General features: G+C 41.8%; 2 protein-coding genes across 4 annotated transcripts in view; one reads left to right on the top strand and one right to left on the bottom strand.

Moving 5' to 3' along the window:
- Nucleotides 1-1045: 1045 nt before the first annotated feature.
- Rpl36a (ribosomal protein L36a) lies at nucleotides 1046-3565 on the bottom strand. Its single transcript, XM_042667397.1, has 5 exons — nucleotides 3486-3565; nucleotides 2989-3094; nucleotides 2508-2575; nucleotides 1442-1564; nucleotides 1046-1118 (listed from the first exon to the last, which is right to left on the bottom strand). The coding sequence occupies exons 1-5, from the start codon at nucleotides 3486-3488 to the stop codon at nucleotides 1098-1100; spliced, it is 321 nt and encodes a 106-aa protein (XP_042523331.1). The 5' UTR covers nucleotides 3489-3565; the 3' UTR covers nucleotides 1046-1097.
- An 8272-nt stretch (nucleotides 3566-11837) lies between these two features.
- Btk (Bruton tyrosine kinase) overlaps nucleotides 11838-21032 on the top strand; it is a 35874-nt gene continuing 26679 nt past the window's right edge. For 2 of the 3 annotated variants that reach the window (XM_042667394.1, XM_042667392.1), the window contains exon 1: nucleotides 11838-12029. The gene's annotated coding sequence lies outside the window, so the exon portion shown is untranslated. Of the gene's footprint in view, nucleotides 12030-19485; nucleotides 19619-21032 lie in introns of all 3 variants that reach the window. The other variant, XM_042667393.1, reaches the window with a different exon arrangement.

Raw genomic sequence — 21032 nt, 5'->3', positions numbered from 1 at the left:
GCCTCCTGAATAGCTAGAATTAAGTGTTGAACTACCACTGTCCCAGTCAAAACACAAAAGTGAAGCCAGGCATTGGTGGCTCATTCCTGTAATCCTAGCTACTCAGGAAGCTGAGATGTGAGGATTGCTATTCAAAGCCAGCCCAGGCAGGAATAGTCCATGAGACTTATTATCCCTAATTAACTACCAAAAGGCCAAAAGTGAAGCTGTGGGTCACATGGCAGTGCACTAGTTTGTGCACAAAAGCTCAAGGACAGTGCCTCCTCCGAGCTTAAGCCCCAAAAGACCCACAAAAGTATGTGGAAACCATTTTACCTTCAATTACCAATTTTCATAAAAGCAATATCCAGTTGACAGAAACAGAATTGCTAACTACAGACTTAACTAGGTTTTGTTGCTGAATAAAGATCTAAACATCAGTAAACAGAAGGGTAGGGTAAGAGGAAAAGGATGTGTAATTTTAAACTACATTGAGACATGTTTAAAAAGGACACAAAATTCGTAGTTAAAATTTCTTAGGACGCTTAACACAGTAAATTATGTTCTTTGCAATTCTAGTAAGATGTATAGGATAAATGCTTAAGGGAGTGTTCTAAAGATGTGATACCTAATAGAGTATATTATACATAAGGAACAGGGCCTGTGTTAATAAGATGCCTTAAGTATCAAAAGTATGAAATTATTTACCTTTTAGTAAACTTTTATTAGTCTCTTTGGATGTTACTGCTCTGCTATTATCCTGGAACCTAAGTCTCTGTAACCATATAACCAGCATCATTTGCTTTTTATTTTTATTTTGTGGTTCTGGGAATTTAACTAGTGGCCACTTGAGCCCTACCTCTATCTCTGGATTCCCAAGTCACTCTAATTTCAGGTGAGCCATCTGGCTAACATTTTTGCTTAACACCAAAGGGAATCCCATCAAAACACTAGATGTAAACTTAGCCATTCACATCCAATGAAATGGAAGTACTAAGAAACATGAAAAACATATCCAAGGAGAATTTTGATGATTATTCCCTCCCAAAAGACCAAAGCAACCAAATGAAGTGAATTTGACCTCACAATTTTATTGTCTTCATAACAAAAGTTGGAGCTTAAAACTGGATCACTTGCCCCTGTAACAGAATAGGAAAAGAGTTGTTTTACAAAGTACCACCATTCTATCAAGAACATTAGTTTTAAGGGGATCAGCATACAAGTCTGCTTATTGTCCTCTTTCCTTTTGAAAGCTCACACCAAAAATCTGAATCATTTTAGGTATCACCATTTGCATGCAATTTTATGTCTTCAACTTAAGGACTATGCACATAGTCCCATACGTTTAAAAACTACAAAATTGGGTTCCACGCACTTAGGAAAACTCATGTTTTAGAATGTCCAAGTACAAATCATCACTGCTCCAAATTAAAGCATAAAGCTGTTGTTGTAAAGAACATACCTTTCTCTTTTTATCTCCACCCAATTCAAAATGTTTGCATCTCTTAATAGCTAGCATTCTCTTAGATCTACAGTTGGGCTCAACACATTCAAGTCTCAGCACAATCTTCTTTGTAGTCTTAGCCTGCAAAAAATTTTTTTTCACAAATTACCTACAATTGTACCTTGAATTTATTGTTTAATGAGACTACTCAAAAACACATTCTCCACTAATCCTCAACTTTTAAAGCCCACCTCTTTATAGAGTTCTGGTGCTAGTTTGTAGTTATCAGAACCTATCTAAAAAAACTTAAACCTCAACTACATAGTGAGACCTTCTATCAAACAAAACCAAAACCTAGCCAAAGGCATTATATAGAATTTAGGAAACCAGTGGAAGGACTAAATGGCTACTCTAAGGGAAGACTTTTTTTTTTTTGGGAGGGTAGTGAGGCTTGAACTCTGGGTCTGGGCATTTTCCCTGAGCTCTAAGTTCAAGGCTAGTACTCTACCACTTGATCCACAGCACCACTTCCGGTTTTCTGAATGGTTTATTGGAGAAAAGAGTCTCAAGGACTTTCCTGAAGAGGCTGGCTTTGAACCGTGATCCTCAGATCTCAGCCTCCTGAGTAGCTAGGATTACAGGCATGAGCCACCAGTGCCCAGCAAGAATTTAAACGTTTTTTTTTGTTGTTGGAGTTCTGGGATAGAACCTCAGGCATCTTCCAGGAGATAGCCAGCAAGAGCTTAACCAGTGAGCTATACCTTCAGCCGGTCAAAACAAATTTTTACTGCAACCAAGGTTAGAGGATTCAGACATGACAACACTGACCAAGATTTACTTCCACCTCAGGGCACCATCACTTTTTGCCTCTTTGGAAGCTTAACAGAAAATTAAAATACTGAGGCAGTTCAGTACTGTTGAGCAAAGTAAGAGCTAAGTAACACTTCTAAGTCCACTTACTAGGTACATCACTACAGGCAACTGGACTAACTTTGCTGAGATCAATTCTATCATGTAGTACAACAGATGACAAATACAACATCGTTACAATTAATTAGCATGGCAATTAGTAATAACCACTAACTTTTTTCCGGAAAATTGGCTTAGTCTGACCGCCATAGCCACTCTGCTTCCTGTCATAACGACGCTTTCCTGGGGAAGAGGGGGCAGAAGTTATTTGTTATGGTGTGGCAAAGATCACAAACAATGAAGTAAACACAGAAATGAAGCCTGAGACACTCTATCTAGGGGAGGGAGAGCAATCAGAAGGGGGTGACTGGAATACATTGTAAACACGTGGGAATTTAACAATGACATCCTTTCCCCTACCTATCACAACAGACACTTGGATAAATCTTGTAGTTTTTTTTTTATCTTGGGCTCTCTTGCATTAATATGGGGGCAGCAGGGGGCGGGTATAGAACATACATCAAAATCAACTCACTGAGCTCAGAGTAATACCAGCACCTGGGAAACTGAGAACAGCCTAGACTAGTTGAGATCCTGTCATCTCCCCTCCCAATCACCCTCTGGCAAGTAAAACAAATCACATAGAATCATCTTACCCTGGGCATACAGAGAATCCTTGCCCTTCTTGTACTGTGTTACTTTGTGAGGTTGGTGCTTGCCACACTTCTTACAAAAAGTACGGCGGGTTTTAGGAACGTTAACCTAGTAAACATTCAAAACGTGCGGTTATTGGAATACGGTGCCCTTCTGGACATAGCTGAAGTTGACGAATACTACAAAGACTGGGTTGTTAGCGCACAACGATTCCAGAGTAGCCGAGATTCCCCACACTCGCTTCAAACACTGCGCCCACCGTTTAAACCCAGGAAACAAGAAACCTTATAAGCCCCACCCACGACTCACAGACCCCACTTCAGTTCCGCGCCCCGGAGATCGGTTTTTTTCAGGGTCCCTCCCACCACTTTCGGATTTCTTTGGTACATAGGGGCCATGCAGTGGGCCAGCTTAATGGGACAATACCGACCGATAATACCGTGGTAGATGGAATGAGGATTAAGATGGATTGTTACCAGAGCCCCAACCAAGAGCCTACCATGATGGCAGGAAGCCTGCAGCAGCGCCAAAAGAAAGAGGTAGGGCTGGAAACGGAAGTATATAGGAGCTTCCGGGCCGGACTTCCTCCGGAGTCGGAAGGAGCAACCATAGAGTCTAAGGTTCCTTGCATAGCGCCATCTGACGGTTCAGAGGATCCAACGGAGAGCGGGGCGGGGTCGGGGGGGGGCGGTGGTGTTCCACCACCAAGTCGTTACGTCTCACTCTACTTCCTCCCTCCCCCAGCCTTACAGCTTTTCCTTATTTCATAACTGGCGGCTGCTGCTACACGGTAATGATAAGTAAAGGAAGCAATGCTCTTCCCAGGATCTCTGGCCACCCTATACCTGAGAGATTATATTTGTGTCATGGGAAGAGGCTCCCTATGTGTGTTTCTTTACTGAGCCACTTCAAGGTTCCTGGGAACATCTTTTTATGTTTCTCCAAGAGCTGCTGGTTTAGTGAAGGCTTGCTGGGAGCAACTTTCTCCAGTTCATCTATCACTTACTTGGCTAATTGGTACGCTTAACAAACAGGCGTTTATTGAATGCCTATTTTGTGTCAAGCACTCTGCTAGAAGGAGGGGTCCAGTAAGCTAGTGTGATCAGGATGTTCAATTATGGACAGAGTCCTTTGAACAAAAGGAACAATGATCTGCACTAAAGCAACACTAAGCATACCATGCATTCACGTGTTGGGGTGGATTGGATGGGTACTGGAGCTTGAACTAAGGGCCTGGGCTTGTTATTGTTGTTGGTCATGAGGTTTGAATACTGGGCTTGAACGCTGTCCCTCAGCTCTTCAGCTCAAGCTAGTGCTCTAGAACTTGAGCCACTGCTCGACTTCCGGTTTTCTGAGTGGCTTATTGGATATAAGAGTCTCAAGGACTTTCCTGCCCTGGCTGGCTTTGAACTGCTATCCTCAGATCTCAGCTTCCTGAGTAGCTAGACACTCAAGGATACTTGAGCCACAAATCCACTTCTGGCTTTTTGGTGCTTAGTTGGAGATGAGTCTCTCATGAACTTTCCTGCCAGGGCTGACTTCAAACCTTGATCCTCTGATCTTAGCCTCAGCCTTCTCAGTAATTAGGATACAGGCATAAGCCACCAGTGTCCAGCTCAAAGCAACAAATTGTTTAGTTGAAGAAATAAGTTGGCTGCTCCTAGTTCTGAAATGTGATGATAGAAAATTGTCCACTTGGGCTGGGAATATGGTTTAGTGGTAGAGTGCTTGCCTAGCATGCACAAAGCCCTGGGTTCGATTCCTCAGTACCACATATACAGAAAAAGCCACCAGTGGTCCTGTGGCTCAAATGGTAAGAGTACTAGCCTTGACAGAGAAGCTCAGGGACAGCAACCAAGCTCCAGGACTGGCCAAAAAGAAGAAAAAAGAAAATTGTCCACTTATGCTATGTGGACCAAGAGTGAGATTCCTTGTGTACCTAACAGCAGACATGTATTAGATCTCAAGACAGTCTAACAGGGCTGGGAATGTGGCTCAGTGGTAGAGCGCTTGCCTTGCATGCATGAGGCCCTGGGTTCGATTCCTCAGCACCACATAAGAAAAAAAGAAAAAAGCAGGAAGTGGCGCTGTGGCTCAAATGGTAGAGCGCTAGCCTTGAGCTGAAGAGCTGAGGGACAGCGGTCAGACCCAGAGTTCAGGCCCCACGACCGGACCCAAAAAAAAAAAAAAAAAGACAGTCTAACAGAGACCAGGTGGTGGAATATGCCTGTAAACCTAGCTAATTTGGAAGCTGAGATGAGGAGGATCATGGTCTGAGACTGTCCGGGGCAGGCTAAACAACAACAACAAAGCTGGGCATTGGTGGCTCACGACTGTAATCCTAGCTACTCAGGAGGCTGAGATCTGAGGATCATGGTTCAAAGCCAGCCCCGGCAGAAAAGTTGTGAGACTCTTATCTCCAATAAACCACTAAAAAACTCAAGCGGTAGAGCGCTTGCCTTGAGCTGAAGAGCACAGGGCAGTGCCCAAGCCCAGAGTTCAAGCCCACAAACAACAAAAGCAAAAAGGCCTGGGTCATGGCTCTTAGATTTGTCCGCCTTGGATGGCTTCAAATAGATCTCAGTCTCCTGAGGATTACAGGTGTGACCCACTGATACCTGACAAAAGTTTTGTATTTTAAAGTATCAGCTCAAATCTCAGTACCTGCTATGCCCTGAGAAGTTTCAGGAAGTGAAACAGTGAGATATTAAAGAGCCTCTTGTGCTAGGGACCAATTACAGCTTCTATGGGACATAGCTCTGATGATAGAACCCCTAACTAGCAAGTAGGAATAAGTAAAGTAACAATCCAGCTGAGAAAGTTTGAAGAATGTTGAACTTAAAAATGAATTGTCCCATACAATCCACACAGTAATTCTAGGAAACAGGGGGTACTATTGTTCCCATTACACCTGCAAAGATAATGAGTCTGTGGGATGTTAAAAAAAAAACTTGTTCTATTGTCACCAGTATTTAGTGGATTGAAGATGCAGGCCCAAGTAATCTGACTCCAGAGCCTGGGTTCCTTTACTATTATATACAACACTGCTATTGTGGCCTGCTAATTATAATAGTTAACAATTATGGAGCACTTATGTTAGGTATTTTTTAACTACTTTTCATGTAACCTCTTTTAACCCTGACAACACCCAGGAGGTATATAGCATTTCATTCCTGCTTACTAAGGGAGGAAACTGAGGCATCAGGAACTCTGAATTTGAGTAACCACTTAGAGGGTTATTTCTGAAGCTGGAATGTGATCTTGTCATCTATCCACTGTATTACACTGAAGAAGCAGGTGCATCTGCAGGACAGAGAACTGGATTGAGAGGCAAGAGGAGAAGCAGGTGGATTAAAGGATAAGGAACTTAAAGTCCTGAACCATAAGTCTAGAGCCAACTCTCTGGTCACCCTCTTTGTTGTTTGATGGTCTTTTCAATAAGATAATTACATCCATACATGCTGCTTGTAAAAGCACTTTTACTTTTCATAAAATTTCCCCCAATACTGCCTGAAGTCTCCTTGTATTTTTCTCTCTGCAGACATTTAAAGCAATCTGACTGACTTTTAGAAAGTTTCTAAAGGCTTATTATTATTGTTATCATTAGAGGTACAGGGATTTGAGTAAGAACCTCACATTGCTTAGCTTGCTTGCTAGGCTGGTGTTCTACCATTTGAGTCATGTCTTCAGCCCTCTGTTCTTGCTGATTATTGTGAAGTCTAGCAGACTTTTCTGCCTGGCCTGGCCTGAAACTGAGATCCTCTATAATCTTATCCTTCCAAGTAGCTAGATTGTAGACATGTCATTAGCTTCTCAGTGTTTTATTTATTTATATATCGAATATCTATTTAGCTGGCCCTAGGGCTTGAACTCGGGGCCTGGGCACTGTCCATGAGCCTCTTTGTGCTCAAGGCTTGCACTTACCACTTTGAGTCACAGCACCACTTCTGGCTTTTTCTGAATAATTTATTGGATATAAGATTCTCACAGGGGCTGGGAAGTTGACTCAGTGGTAGAGCGCTTGCCTTGCATGCTCGAGGCCCTGGGTTTGATTCCTCAGCACTACATAAGCAAAAACAAAAAAGCCGCAAGTGGCGCTGTGGCTCAAATGGTAGAGCGCTAGCCTTGAGCTGAAGAGCTGAGGGACAGCGCCTAGGCCCAGAGTTCAGGCCCATGACTGGACCCCCCCCCAAAAAAAAAAAAAGAAAGAAAGAAAAGAGTCTCACAGATATTTCTTCCTGGAGCTGGCTTTGAACCACAATCCTCAAATCTCAACCTCATGATTAGCCGGGATTACAGGCATAAGCCACTGGTGCCTGGCAGACTGTTTTTTTTAATGTTAGTAACATGGAAATATGAAGACAATAAATATAGTCCCTCTTCATCTAATCAGCTTTATTCCTAGAGTTCCCCATATGATAGGATGTGGAAATTTTGTTTAAAATACAAAATATTTAATGGAGAACACTGAATATCTTCAACATATATAATGTGCTCATAATATTCTGTGATTACCATTGTCAAATTTATAAGCACATCAATCAGCACTCAAAGTTATTGTTTTGTATGTATCTGTAATGAGGACATGTATCTGTTCTAACAAATTTCATCTAAACAGTACAGTATTATTAACTATAGCCACTGTGCTATACCTTAGATTTCCAAAACTTATTTATCTTTATAACTAAAAATCTGTATATCGGGGGCTGGGAAGGTGGCTCAGTGGTAGAGTGCTTGTCTTGCATGCATGAGGCCCTGGGTTCAAATCCTCAGCACCACATAGGCAGAAAAGGCTGGAAGTGGCACTGTGGTAGAGTGCTTACCTTGAGCTGAAGAGCTGAGGAACAATACCCAGGCCTAGAGTTAAAGCCCCACGACTGATCAAAAAAAAATATCTGTATATCAATGCTGGTCTGTATTTTGGATGGGCCTTTGCTCATTAGTTTATCCTAAAGTGAGGCACTGAGAACTTAATAGGTCTCTAGGTGTGGCCTGGCCTTACAGAGTGTATGGCATATTCACAATCTTCTGTCAAAATGTTTTACTTCTACAAGAAATCCTAACAATCACTGGATTTTCCATCAGCTATGTTATGATATGACATTTCTTTTTATTTGTACAAGCAAAACTCTCAGAACCATTCCTAAAAAATGTTATTGCTACCCTACTTTTATCTAGAGCCATTTGAAGTTCAAAGTTAGGGCCTAATCATGGTACATCATCCTTATTCTGCCGAATTTGCCTTTTCACATCAGATGATCAGGATCTTTGGGGCATTATTGCCTGCTTTTGTCATCCAGTGTAGCAACACCTTGCACTACTCACAGATTAACTAGGTTTCTTTTTCAGTATTCCTCAGGGATCATTAATAGAAATGCTGAACAGGTAGCACCAAAACAGGAACTCACATTACATTAGGAATCTTTTGAGATAATATGATGTCGTTTGTTTGCACCATTAGGTAAGGTCCTATAGATGTGGATGAGTGTGCTAGAGGAGTTGTCATGGGCAAAGGGTGAAGAAGAGCCTCGGTTCACTTTGTTTCTTCCCTTGGCCTCCTCATTGTCCAGTTTTCCAATTGTGTCCCTATCAACTCCCAGTCTCCATCTCAAGATGGACTTTCAGAAGGTAGTAGGACATGTGGCAACAAGGAAAATCTGGCTGAAGAAGGGGAAGGAAGGTGGATGCCAGTGGCCAATGATGATGCAATTATGGGAGCTGCTATTTCAGGTAACTTGTGAAAGAAGATAACTTGTCACTAAAGTGGGTTGAGATGTGTACAATATGTGGTGCCCATTTGCCTTGTGCCAATGTGAAAGTTAATCACTCCATTATCATGTAAATGTTCTTAAATGAACATACTATTGCCTTAAAAATTCTGATAGCCAAGCTCACGCCTGTAATGCTAGCTACTTAGGAGGCTGAGATCCAAGGATTGCAGTTCAAAGCTAGCCTGGGCAGGAAAATCCATGACACTCATATATATATATTGTAAAAATACTGTACAGAGGGTGATTACAGTTACATGAGTAAGGTAATGAGTACATTTCCTATCGAGCATTGTTACCTCCTCCTTTGTTTTTTCCTTACCATCCCTTTCCTCCCCACCCCCGCAACTCCTCCCTCCTTCCCCACCCCCAAAGTTGTAAAGTTAGTTTTCAACATAGTGTCTTGTACATCTCATTGTTACAATGGGTCAACCAGTATCCTTATTTAAGCACTTTGTTATTTCCCTTCCCCTCCCCAAATTATAAAAATGTATGTACAAGATGCAGGGCACCAGAATCAAATACAGTGAAAACAGGGGTTATACCGTGGGGGAAGAACATACAAAAGAAACAAAAAATTACATAATACATTATAAATATGTGAAAAACAATAACAAGAAAGAAAAAAACATTTGTGTCCCTATCTTGGGGTTCATTTCGCTTAACATCATATATTTTTTTTTTTGTCGGTCATGGGGCTTGAACTCTGGGCCTGGGCTCTGTCCCTCAGCTCTTCAGCTCAAGGTGAGCGCTCTACCACTTGAGCTACAGCGCCACTTCCGGTTTTCTGGTGGTTTATTGGAGATAGGAGTCTCACGGTCTCTCCTGCCCAGGCTGGCTTTGAACCATGATCCTCAAATCTCAGCCTCCTGAGTAGCTAGGATTACAGGCGTGAGCCACCAGCACCCGGCCGCTTAACATCATATTATATGGTCATATGTACATAGCTTTTGAAATTTCCTGCTTGTCCTAGACATATACTAGTTATTGTTCATAAGGGAAACCATGGGACCTATATTTCTTTGGGCCTAGCTTACTTCACTTAATATAATTTTTTTCCAAGTCTTTCCATTTCCTAACAAATGGGGCGATGTCATTAACTACCAGAAAGCCAGAAGTGATGCTGTGGCTCAAAGTGGTAGAGCAATAGCCCTGAGCCAAAGAGCCCAGGTCCTGAGCCTCGGCCCTGGATTCAAGCCCTGTGACCAACCAAAAAAAATAATCTGACAGACTCCTGGGACCCTGGGAGTTGTGTTTGTTTCTATATTAGGATATAGCACCTTCAGGCAGAAGTCAAGTGGAAAAGGAAATCAGTCAGAAGGGGCTCTGCCACTGTCTACATTTGCAGCTGATACTAGTTGTATTTTCTTGGAAAATCCTTAGGAGATCATTGCTGCTCGAACATAGGCTAGGAAGCTGTGGAAAACACTTTGAGGCTTCAAGTAACATACCTCGTCTGGTTTATTGCTTTACATGATTAAGAGAAAGTATAAATTCATCTCTGAGATCAAATCATTTTGGTACTGAGGTTTGAACTTGGCCTTTCACTTCCTAGGCACTTGAGCCATGCCTCCAAGCCTTTTTATTTTTACTTCAAGTAAAACAGTTTTAAAAATTATCATAAATTAGGCTGGGCTTTGATGGCTCACGCCTGTAATCCTAGCTACTCAGGAGGCTGAGATCTGAGGAGTTCGGTTCAAAGCCAGCCCAGGCAGGAAACTCCATGAGACTCTTATCTCCATTAACCACCAGAAAACCAGAAGTGGTGCCATGGCTCAAGTGGTAGAGCCCTTGCCTTGAGCTGAAGAGCTCAGAGACAGTGCCCAGGCCCAGAGTTCAAGCCCCACAACCAATAAAGAATTATCATAAATTAATCATCGAAAGAGACTTCACTGTGGTATTTACACACACACATATACTGTACTTTTATTAAATTTACTATCTATATTGTTTTTTAACTCTACTTTTTAAGTTTTTAGTGGATTTTGTCATGCTTTTTTCAAATATATATATATATATGTTTATATGTCTACATATATGCATATACATACATATGTGTGTATACATGTGTGTATTGTGTACTTCTATCAGATTCATCCCTGTTACCATCTCCCATTCTCCATTCCAGCTGGTCCCTTCCTCGTTTATTTTTTTGCTTTAGTTATTTTAAATATACAGTCTTGTATTTTTGCCCATGGTCAGTCTCAGGCCTCAATCTTCTCAAATCCTCTTACCTATACCTCCTCATTGCTGGAAGGTCACCAGGCTTGTGGTTTGAAATAGGGATCTCAGATAACTTTTCGCCCAGACTAGCCTTTACATGAGAATCTTCTAATATCAAACAGCTGGCATTATAAGTTTGAGCTACCACAGCTTTTATTTTAAAACAAGGTCTCACTATGAGTGCAAAACTGGCCTTGAACTCTCTCGATCTTTCTGCCTCAGCCTCTTGAGTGAAATTACAGGTGTGTGTCACCATGTCTGGATCCTGAGATTGATTCTTAAATGGAGAAAATCAGCATTCACAGAAAACAGGGAAAAGCATACGACTGTGTGGGCTTGCATTTTGGCATTTTTATCTGTAGAAAATTACTTTCTTAGAAAATGACTCAGCAAGGGAAGTCTTGCCTCCACCTCCATCAGGCTGTATACTTCAGTGTCCCTGTATCAGTACTGTCTGTCCTTCAAGTTTAAATGTGCAGTCCTGAGACTTCTCCAATTCAGTGGATAGGAGACTCTAAATAAACTTTCCTTTGGCAATCCTTTAGTTCAAACTCCAGCAGATTGGGCATCTTTCCTCTTTCCCTTACATTTTTTCTATCTATGCTGACCATGCTGACCGCCACTTAGGTATGTTCTCTCTTTATCTCAGAGGAGGTAGCCTGACAACCTGTCTGCTCAACCTAGCTTTGTTCAGAGTCTCATTGGCTCCAGTAATGCAAAGAAAGGTTCTTTCAGAACTAGACCCAAGATAGTTGTGTGAGAGGTCCCAAGCAAATGAAGGGCGGAGACAGCTGGGGTGGGGGGTGGATAGGGACAGCAGCAAGGAACCAGATACCATATTGCTAAGAAGAAAAAAGACATTGGTTTAAGTCAGGAAACAAAAAAGGGGAACTGAGTGGCTATGAAAGGGTGGGGTTTGCTCAGACTGTCCTTCCTCTCTGGATTGTAAGACTATGTCCCCACGGCCGGTGTCTTCGGAGATCAAGTCTGAATTTCCAAGTTGTGTCAATTCAATGCATCTGGAAAGCTACCTGAATTAATTCAGGACTGAGGTGGGTATGGGGAAGACAGGTGCTGGGCAGCAGCAGCAAGTACTTTTGGGGGGGGACTCCCCCACCCCCAAAGGGCATGGAGAAAGCATGTTTGTTGCTGCCTATCTTCTGGCAGAGGAGGATGACTGGGAATGGGAATGTCATCAGTGTAGGTGATCAGAGGGGCCGCAAGGGTCTGTTCTGAGAAGGGGGTTGAGGGGAACAAGAAGAGAAAAAATGCTTGAGGTGATCATCTGAACATATGGCAAATGTTAGAAAGGGACCTCTGCACAACTTTGTGGAAAAAAATACTGCAGGTGGCAAGAGGACATATCCTTTGGTCCAATATTGCCTCAAGACTCAAAATGTGTACTTGTATCAATGAAGAAGGAATTCTAGAAGGTCACTTATTTGAGAAAACAGTAAAAGCTCACATGTCACAAAGGGCAATTTGAAGTAGGGAAACACCCTGGCTAGACCACAGTGTAAGCTAACTGCCCTGGTATCAGGCCAAATATTGCTGGGATCACAGCTGGCTTATTGAATAGATTGTGTAGAGTCTGTGCCAACCTCGTGGTAACAGTGGGTAAGAGGCTAAGCCAAAAGAAAGCAGTCTCTGCCTCAGCCCAGACAGTGTGTCCAACTCCTGAGGTTGTGGTGAAGGTTTTTTGTCTTGCCGCTGCCTATCATGTATATGGCTAGCTTTTCACATCTTTATTATTTCTCCTCCCTTGTTTTCTCTTCTCCCTATTCCTTCTGTTCTTCCTCTTCCTTTTGCTACTAGCATCCTCTCTTCTTTATACCTTCCTTTTTTGAATTACCATATCCCCTGACAGAATCAGCATTTAACAAATAGTTTTTGACTTGCATTTAATTTTTCTTGACACTTTCTCCTCTGGTTCTTTTCCCATTTCTCTTTCCCCTTCCAACTTACCCAGTACCTTTCCCATAGGGATTGCAAACAATGAATGTATAAATAAATGTAAAGCAGTTAAAACTGGGCTTGGGAATAGTAAGAGCTATTCCACAGCATTTATTATTTTCATTGAACCTAAGATCTGCCAGTGTCCCCCTAGGCCTACCTAGAGCAACTGCTATGACATTTAAACTAAAATGAAAGGGTTTGCTGGCCCCTCAAGACATTCATTCTTGTATGAGTTGCCAGATCTCTACCTGACATCCTAATTTCCCTGCTGCTTTTCAAAGCTGAAAACCTATCCATGTCTTGCATTTCAGAGACAGGGTAACCTTAAAGCCAAGAGCCTAGGGAAAGGTCCACATGCTCAGGGATCTCTTTGCTGTTAGTTGTGTATTAGTTCTGTTCATTCCCTAATTTTACACTCCAAGTTCCTGAAGTAAGAGAGCTACAGCCTCTACACTGTTTATTTGAACAAAACAAAACAATACTTACTAAATAAACCACAAAATACAAATACTCATGGAAACTTAAAGGTTACCCTGAAAACAATATCCCTTAGAGCTTGTCCTATCTGCTTTATTTTGACTTCTTTTATTCTCAGACTAACAAAAACTATTTTCTTGTGTCAAAGTCGAAATTCTTGTTGCCTGTGTCTGTTGATCTTTTTGTTTGGAATCCTTTGTAACCTCCTATAGGAAGAACTAGTATAACTTTTCATCTACTTCTAGAGCGTTGGTACAGTTTTACATTATCATTATGATTTGTTATTTCCATTTGCACAAATTTCAAGTTTCCTTTCAGTGGATTAGACCACACCAGGAAGTCACTCAGGTATATGGGGAAGATACTGTTTTTGAAAACCAGAGTTTGGATGTTTTCCAAAGAGTGGTCCTATTCCTGCTACCTTTCCCTCCTCAGCATTGCGATTTGAGAACAAGGGAGAGTGAGAATTTTGTGTGGCAGGGCTCAATAAGAAGTTAGAGAAGAGACCTTGACCTGTTTTTCTCCAAAGCTACTTTGTTATGCATGAGCTATCAGTGGGGGAGGGGAAGGGAGAACTTCTCTGAGGACCCTGAAACAATTGGGCCACGTGTGACTTTCAGTTTCTGTGGAGATTTATGTGCAGTGACTGAGGACAGTTTGAGAACTTTATAAACCTTTACTCCCATGCTTTCCTCCTCACCCTTTGAAAGTCCTAACCAGATGCCTTTAGGGCCATATTGGCTATTTGTACCTAGAGGAAAAGCTTGTCTCACTGGCCTGCCTCCATAAAATGAAATTAAACTAGAGTCTAACAACTCACCTAATTTGAAATCAAGAGAAGTTAAAGTTCAAACAAGTAATTATTCATACTAGACACCATGGTACTAAGCTACATATTAGTCTGCTATTAGCTTTGCGTAGATAACACCTCTGAGATATGAGTTTTGATCTTCCTGGTTGCCTAGGCTATTTTCAGGGTCTTGACTATCTGTTTTGTTGAGACCACTAATTCTTGCTGGGTATGGTGGTGCATATTTGTGATCCATTTGTACTTGGGAGTCTGAATATGTGTCATTTGATAATAGAGGAAAAATAAATGTCTAAACCAAGGAAAGCAAGAATTAAATTGAAAAAAAACCAAAGAGGTTCACAGGATGGAAACCATAGCAGTTACCTTTAGGGCAGAAGCACAATACTGAAAGTCTTTCTACCAACAATAGACTTGAGGATAGATTGAGGATCTAGGTCTTGCAATATTGTAAATTGTAATATTGTAGAATATATTATCTCTTATGCATAGCAGAAGAGACAATGAGCCATACAGACTTAGACATTTCCAAAATTACAGACTAGAAATGTAAAATACACATCACATAAAATACTACAGAAAGAACCAGAATCCTTAAATCTTTTGGAAAGGACAATGGAAGGTAAGAATTTTCCTAATAGCATGCAGCCAGAAAACCGTTTTTGGCTGGATGTCTTCTTCACAATTTGGTTACCCATAGCTCTGACAGTGAAGCTTATAAGTCATTAGGTTTCAGTGGAGCCCAAATAGAGCTTTTGGGGAACTTAATTAATTGGACTGCTTTATGGCTGTAATTGTTAATGGATTTTTGTGTGTGTGTGTTAGTCATGGTACTTGAACTCTGGGCCTGGGCGTTATCCCAGAGCTCTTCAGCTTAAGGCAAGTGCTCTACCACTTGAGCCATAGTAACACTTCCGGTTTTCTAGTGGTTTATTGGAGATAAGAGTCTCATGGCTTTTCCTGCCTGGATTGGCTTTCCACCTTGATCCTCAGATCTCAGCTTCCTGAGTAGCTAGGATTACAGGCATGAGCCACCAGCGCCCAGTGATTATGTTGTTTTTGTTTTGGTGGTAGTACTGGAGCACACAGGGCTTCTCCCTTACTAGGCAAATTCTCGACCACTTGAACCACACCTCTAATCTTTTCTTTTTTACTTTAGTTTTACTTTAGTTTTCAGGCAGTGTTTTGTGATTTTGCCAAGAGCCAGCCTCAAACTAGGATCCCCTTATCTATGTCTCCTGAGTAACTGATGATTACAGCCTGCCCCACCACTTCTAGATTGCTGTTTGAGATATGATCTTGCTAATTTTTTGCTTGAGTTGGCCTTAAACCACAATCTCCTGTTTATCTCCCAAGTATCTGTGTTTAAAAGTATGAGCCTGTTTTGTTATGATATTGTAAAAACTTTTGCTTCTAAAGAGTTCTCAATAAAAATCTCAGAACAGTGGGGTGATTTGGGGGACTGAAAAGATTTTGGGTAGACCAAATTTAACACATAAGTTACAGTCTATGTCTAAAGGCAATTTGATAATTCTACCACATTTCATACTGTACCATCAAAAGATAGGACTAGAAAGAAGAACAAGGAACTTTGTGTTATACAAAGTGCATAAAAGAAATAAGCTGCAACTTTGCCTAAGTAACTGAAAATTCATTCTGAAAGTAAAAACTATGATCACATGTACAACAATATTCATGGAAAGCCAAACACTGATGGCTCATGCTACTACTCAGGAGGCTGAGATCTGAGGATTAGGGTTCAAAGTCAGTCCAGGCAAGAAAGTCTGTGAGACCTTTACCTCCAATTAACCACCAGAAAACCAGAAGTGACACTGTGGCTCAAAAAGATAGAGTACTAGTCTTGAGCAAGAAGAACATGGGGGGGCTGGGAAGGTTGCTCAGTGGTAGAGCGCTTGCCTTGCATGCATGAGGCCCTGGGTTCGATTACTCAGCATCACATAAGCAAAAAGAAAAAAGCCAGAAGTGGCACTGTGGCTCAAGTGGTAGAGCGCTAGCCTTGAGCTGAGAGCTGAGGGACAGTGCCCAGGCCCAGAGTTCAGACCCCACAACCGGACCCAAAAAAAAAAAAAAAATGAAGAACGTAGGGATAGCACCCAGGCCCAGAGTTGAAGACCCATGACTGACAAAAAAAAAAAGGGGGGGGGGTTGGGAAGTGGCTCAGTGGTAGAGCACTTGCCTTGCATGCCTGAGGCCCTGGGTTCGATTCCTCAGCACCACATAAGAAAAAAGAAAAAAGCCAGAAGTGGCGCTGTAGCTCAAGTGGTAGAGTGCTAGCCTTGAGCTGAAGAGCTGAGGGACAGCGCCCCAGGCCCAGAGTTCAGGCCCCACGACCGGACCCAAAAAAATAAAAATAAAAAAAAAGAATATTCATAGAAACATGGTATATAACTTGTTAAAAAAACAACTTATATTTCCATCAATAATAGAGTGGAGCCAAGCACCAGTGGCTCACACCTATAATCCTAACTACTCAGAAGGCTGAGATCTGAGGATCATAGTTTGACGCTAGCCCAGGCAGTAAAGTCTGTGAGATTCTTGTCTCAAATAAACCACCAAAAAGCTGGAAGTGGAGCCATGGCTAGCCAGGGCTAGCCTTGAGCAAAAAAGCTCAGGTATAGTGCCCAGGCCCTGAGTTCAAACTCTAGGACTAGCATATATAAGCACAAAAATAGAATGCACAAATTGGACTATATTTCTCAGATAGAATATTTTATGTGTCTAAAGTGAATTAAGACATACAAACTAGAGATACCAAAGTTAAAAAAATCATAAAACATTACATTAAGAATGAAAGGTGGGGGCTGGGAAGGTGGCTCAGTGGTAGAGTGCCCTGGGTTCGATTCCTCAGCACCACGTAAGTAGAAAAAGCTGGAAGTGGTTCTGTGGCTCAAGTGGTAGAGCACTAGCCTTGACCTGAAGAGCTCAGGGGCAGTGCCCAGGCCCAGAGTTCAGGCCCCAAAACCAACAACAACAAAAAAAAGAATAAAAGGTGGAACTGGTATTGTTGCTTAGTGGTAGAGTGCCTGCCTAGCATGCATGAAGCCCTGGATTCAGTTCCTCAGTCCCACATAAACAGAAAAAGCTGGAAGTGGTGCTTGGCTCAAGTGGTAGAGTACTAGTCTTGAGCAAAAGAAGTTCAGGGACAGTGCCCAGACCGTGAGTTCAAGCCCAGGACTGGCAAAAAAGAATAAAAGGAATAAAAGGCTAGGAATATATACCACTTTAAAATTTTTAACATGAGCCTTGGTGTCTGTTGCTCATGTTTATAACTGTAGTTGCTCAAGAGGATGAGAAAGCAGTTTGAGACCACCACAGACATACATGCAAAACCCCCTTTCAATTGATAGCATGGAATGGTTACCATGTGCTTGTCATCATATATCTATGGGAGGCTAAGATGAGAAAGGTTGCAGTTTCAGGCCAGCCCTTGACAAAAAAAAAAAAAATTCTGGGAGATTCTGTATCAACAGAATCTGGGCATGTTACTTCAGCTACAATGGGAAGTAAAAAATAGGTGGATCATGGTCATGTGTGTCCCTGGACAGGAAGCAAGACCCTATCTTGCAAACAACTAATGCAAAAAAGGGCTAGATGGGTGGCTCAACAGTAACATGTCTGCCTAACAAACAAAAGGGCCATGATTTAAACCTCACTAGTGGAAAAAAATTAAACAAGTAAACTACACTGCATATCTTTGATGGATACTTACATATGTAGTAATAACATAAGACTTGCCTAGGTATGACAACTAAATTCATGATATTGATAAACCCTAAGGAGTTAGGGAAGTAAGATTATATAGTACACAGGGATATTTTGCCTCAATGGATAGCATTTTATTTCTAAAAGACCCCTGATGCAATAATGGCACAATGTTGGATTCTGAACTCAGTAGCAATTCCAAAGGTGGAATATTATCTTCATGCTATTGAAATATTCTATTGTATACAATAAGGTATGCCAATGAAGTGCTTCACACTTGCAATCCCAGAACTCAGGTGGCTGAGGCATAAGGATCTTGTGTTTAATGCCTTCCTGGCCTACATATTGAGTTCCAAGCCAGCCTGGGCTAAAAAATGAGACTGTGTCTCAAAAAAGAAAAGAATACTGTGGCCTGGTGTAGTGGCTCTTTCCTATAATCCCAGATGGTTGGTAAGTATTGATGGGAAGGGTCCTGGTTCACGGACAGCTCAGGAAAAATGTAGTGAGGCTTCCTGGTCACCTAATAAGCTCAGTATGGTGGCACACATTTGTGATCCCAGCTACACAGGAGACATAAATAGGAGGATCACAATTCAGACTTGCTTTGGCAAAAAATGAATCAATTAAAAAATATCAAAAGCAAAAAAAAAAGGACTTGGTTTGAGGCTCAAGTACTTAAAAAAAAGATGCAAAATTTTATAATTTTATAGTCTCAGAAAGCAAGAATAACCCGAGAGAGAGAGAGAGACAGAGAGTCAGAGAGACAGAGAGACAGACAGAGAGACAGAGAGAGAAAGGGAGACAGACAGAGAAAAAGAGACAGACAGAGAGAGAAAGAGAGACAGAGAGAGACAGAGACAGACGGAGACAGAGAGAGACAGACAGAGACGGACACAGAGAGAGACAGACAGAGACAGAAAGAGAGACAGACAGAGACACAGAGGGAGACAGACAGAGACAGAGAGAGAGACAGAGACAGATAGGGAGAGACAGTGGGAGACAGAGAGAGAGAGAGAGAGGGAAAGAAAGAAATACAGGTTCTACCCAAATACTGTGATTTTATTTTATTAACTGTACATATCCTGAAAAAAATGCAAAAGTGGGGACTGGGAAGATGGCTCAGTGGTAGAGCGCTTGCCTTGCATGCATGAGGCCCTGGGTTCGATTCCTCAGCACCACATAAACAAAAAGAAAAAAGCTGGAAGTGGCGCTGTGGCTCAAGTGGTAGAGCGCTAGCCTTGAGCTGAAGAGCTGAGGGACAGCGCCCAGGCCCAGAGTTCAGGCCCCACGACCGGAACTCCCCGCCCCCCCAAAAAAAAGTGCAAAAGTGTTCTAGGAATCAATCAGTGAGACAGTCTCCTGTAGAGGATTTAAAGAAGGAAAATATAAGCAAAGATGGCAAGATTGAGAAAAGTGTTTTCCTTAAAAGAAAAAGAACAGTTGACATTTTAGGCAGATCACCCTGAGGCCTAGAGGAATAGGCAGAAGTGTCCCTGGGTTCTGAATTCTGCCTTATCCTTTGTACTCACCATTTCCTTTCACAGAACATTCATAGAAGTCTGTGTCAACTTCTCTTTGATGATAGCCATCCGGGGGATGACAGGGTATTAAAGTGGCTGGCATTATACCCTGTCGAAGGTGAAAGCCAAATCAAACCAAAACAAAACCGTCTGGGAGGTGAGGAACTGTACCCGAAAGAGCAAGGGGTCATAGATGATGAAATAGCAAAGATTATATAGATGGATGAAGCTTCTAAGAGTCTTGTTTTTCTCATCCATTGTCAAAAATAATGAATATAAAATGCCTGACAGCCTGGGGATATTTTCTAGTGGGAAACTGCTTGTCTAGCATGTGCAAAGCTTTGGACTTGATTATCAGTGCACGCACACACAGAGTACATAAAATGCCTGGTAAGTAGATGGCACTGAAACAGGATTTTGTTTCAATCATCCTATAAAGAGAAAGGATATGACCAGAATCTTGCTGGCCTATTCAGTAGTATTTTAAAGAAGAATTAAATGAAAATACTGCTTCTTGGACATTCTGACTAAGTAGTTGATTAGTTTTAAGATCTCATAGACTCTTCCCAAAGCCAGGCACCAGTGGCTCACACCTGTAATCCTAGCTACTCACAAGGTGAGGATATCTGGTTCGAAGTCAAATCTGGGCATAAAAATTCGAGATTCTTATCTCAAATTAATGAGTATATGGATGTGTGGCTTATTTGGTAGAATGTCAGCCTTGAGTGAAAAAGCTAAACAAACTCAAGGTGCTGAGTTCAAACCCCAGTTCTGGCAGGCATGTGTGTGTGCGCGCGCGCGTGTGTGTGCGCGCGCACGCGCACACACACACACACACGCGCACACACACACACACACACACACACACACCCTCCCCCCATATCTCTTACTGAGTTTTACTCTGGTAGTGTCCTTAACAGTGTTTTACCTGATCATAGCAAAGATAAGAGCCAGCGATAAAAGCCACAAGTGCTATTAATATTAATTGGTTGGTATAGTGCAGTTTGTATGCTAAACTCTTCTTAATAAGCTTCCTCTTTCTGAATTCTCCCCATACAGAGCTAAGAGGCTCAAAAGGTTAGCTATGTAAAAACCCTTGCATTTGTAGTGTAACAAAGAGATACAATGTTATAATACTAAAACTCTATTTTTATTTTTTGTTGGTCCTGGTGCTCAGGGCCTGGGTGCTCAGGGCCTGGGTGCTGTCTTTGAGCCTGTTTATGTTCAAGATTAGCACTCTACCTCTTGAGCCACAGCACCACTTCTGGCGTTTTCTGAGTAGTTTATTGGTGATAAAAGTCTCTTGGACTTTTCTGCCTGGGGAGAAAATCTGAGATCCTTAGATCTCCGCCTCCTGAGTAGCTAGGATTACAGGCTAATAGGTGTTCCAGAGTCCAGCTTGAAATGCTAAATGAACTGTGTTTTTTTGTTTTTGTTTTTTGTTTTTGGAGTTTTTTTTAGTGATGGGAACAGAAGTGTCCCATTATTATAACACTTTACATTTTCCTTTCTTTTTTGTGTGGAAGTTCTACGGCTTGAACTCAGAGCCTGAGAGTTGCCTCTTAGCTTTT

The sequence above is a fragment of the Dipodomys spectabilis genome, unplaced genomic scaffold, assembly GCF_019054845.1.
Source record: "Dipodomys spectabilis isolate Male_0828 unplaced genomic scaffold, ASM1905484v1 ptg000399l, whole genome shotgun sequence".
In the NCBI taxonomy this organism is placed as follows: domain Eukaryota; kingdom Metazoa; phylum Chordata; class Mammalia; order Rodentia; family Heteromyidae; genus Dipodomys; species Dipodomys spectabilis.
Note: the sequence above shows the minus strand (reverse complement) of the source record. Positions and strands in the feature narration are given on the sequence as shown.

Coding starts and splice junctions, on each gene's coding strand:
- Rpl36a (XM_042667397.1), bottom strand. Junction 2,576..2,988: donor GGATTCTCTGTATGCCCAGG/GTAAGATGATTC, acceptor CCTCTTCCCCAG/GAAAGCGTCGTTATGACAGG. Junction 1,119..1,441: donor GTGGAGATAAAAAGAGAAAG/GTATGTTCTTTA, acceptor ATTCTGTTACAG/GGGCAAGTGATCCAGTTTTA.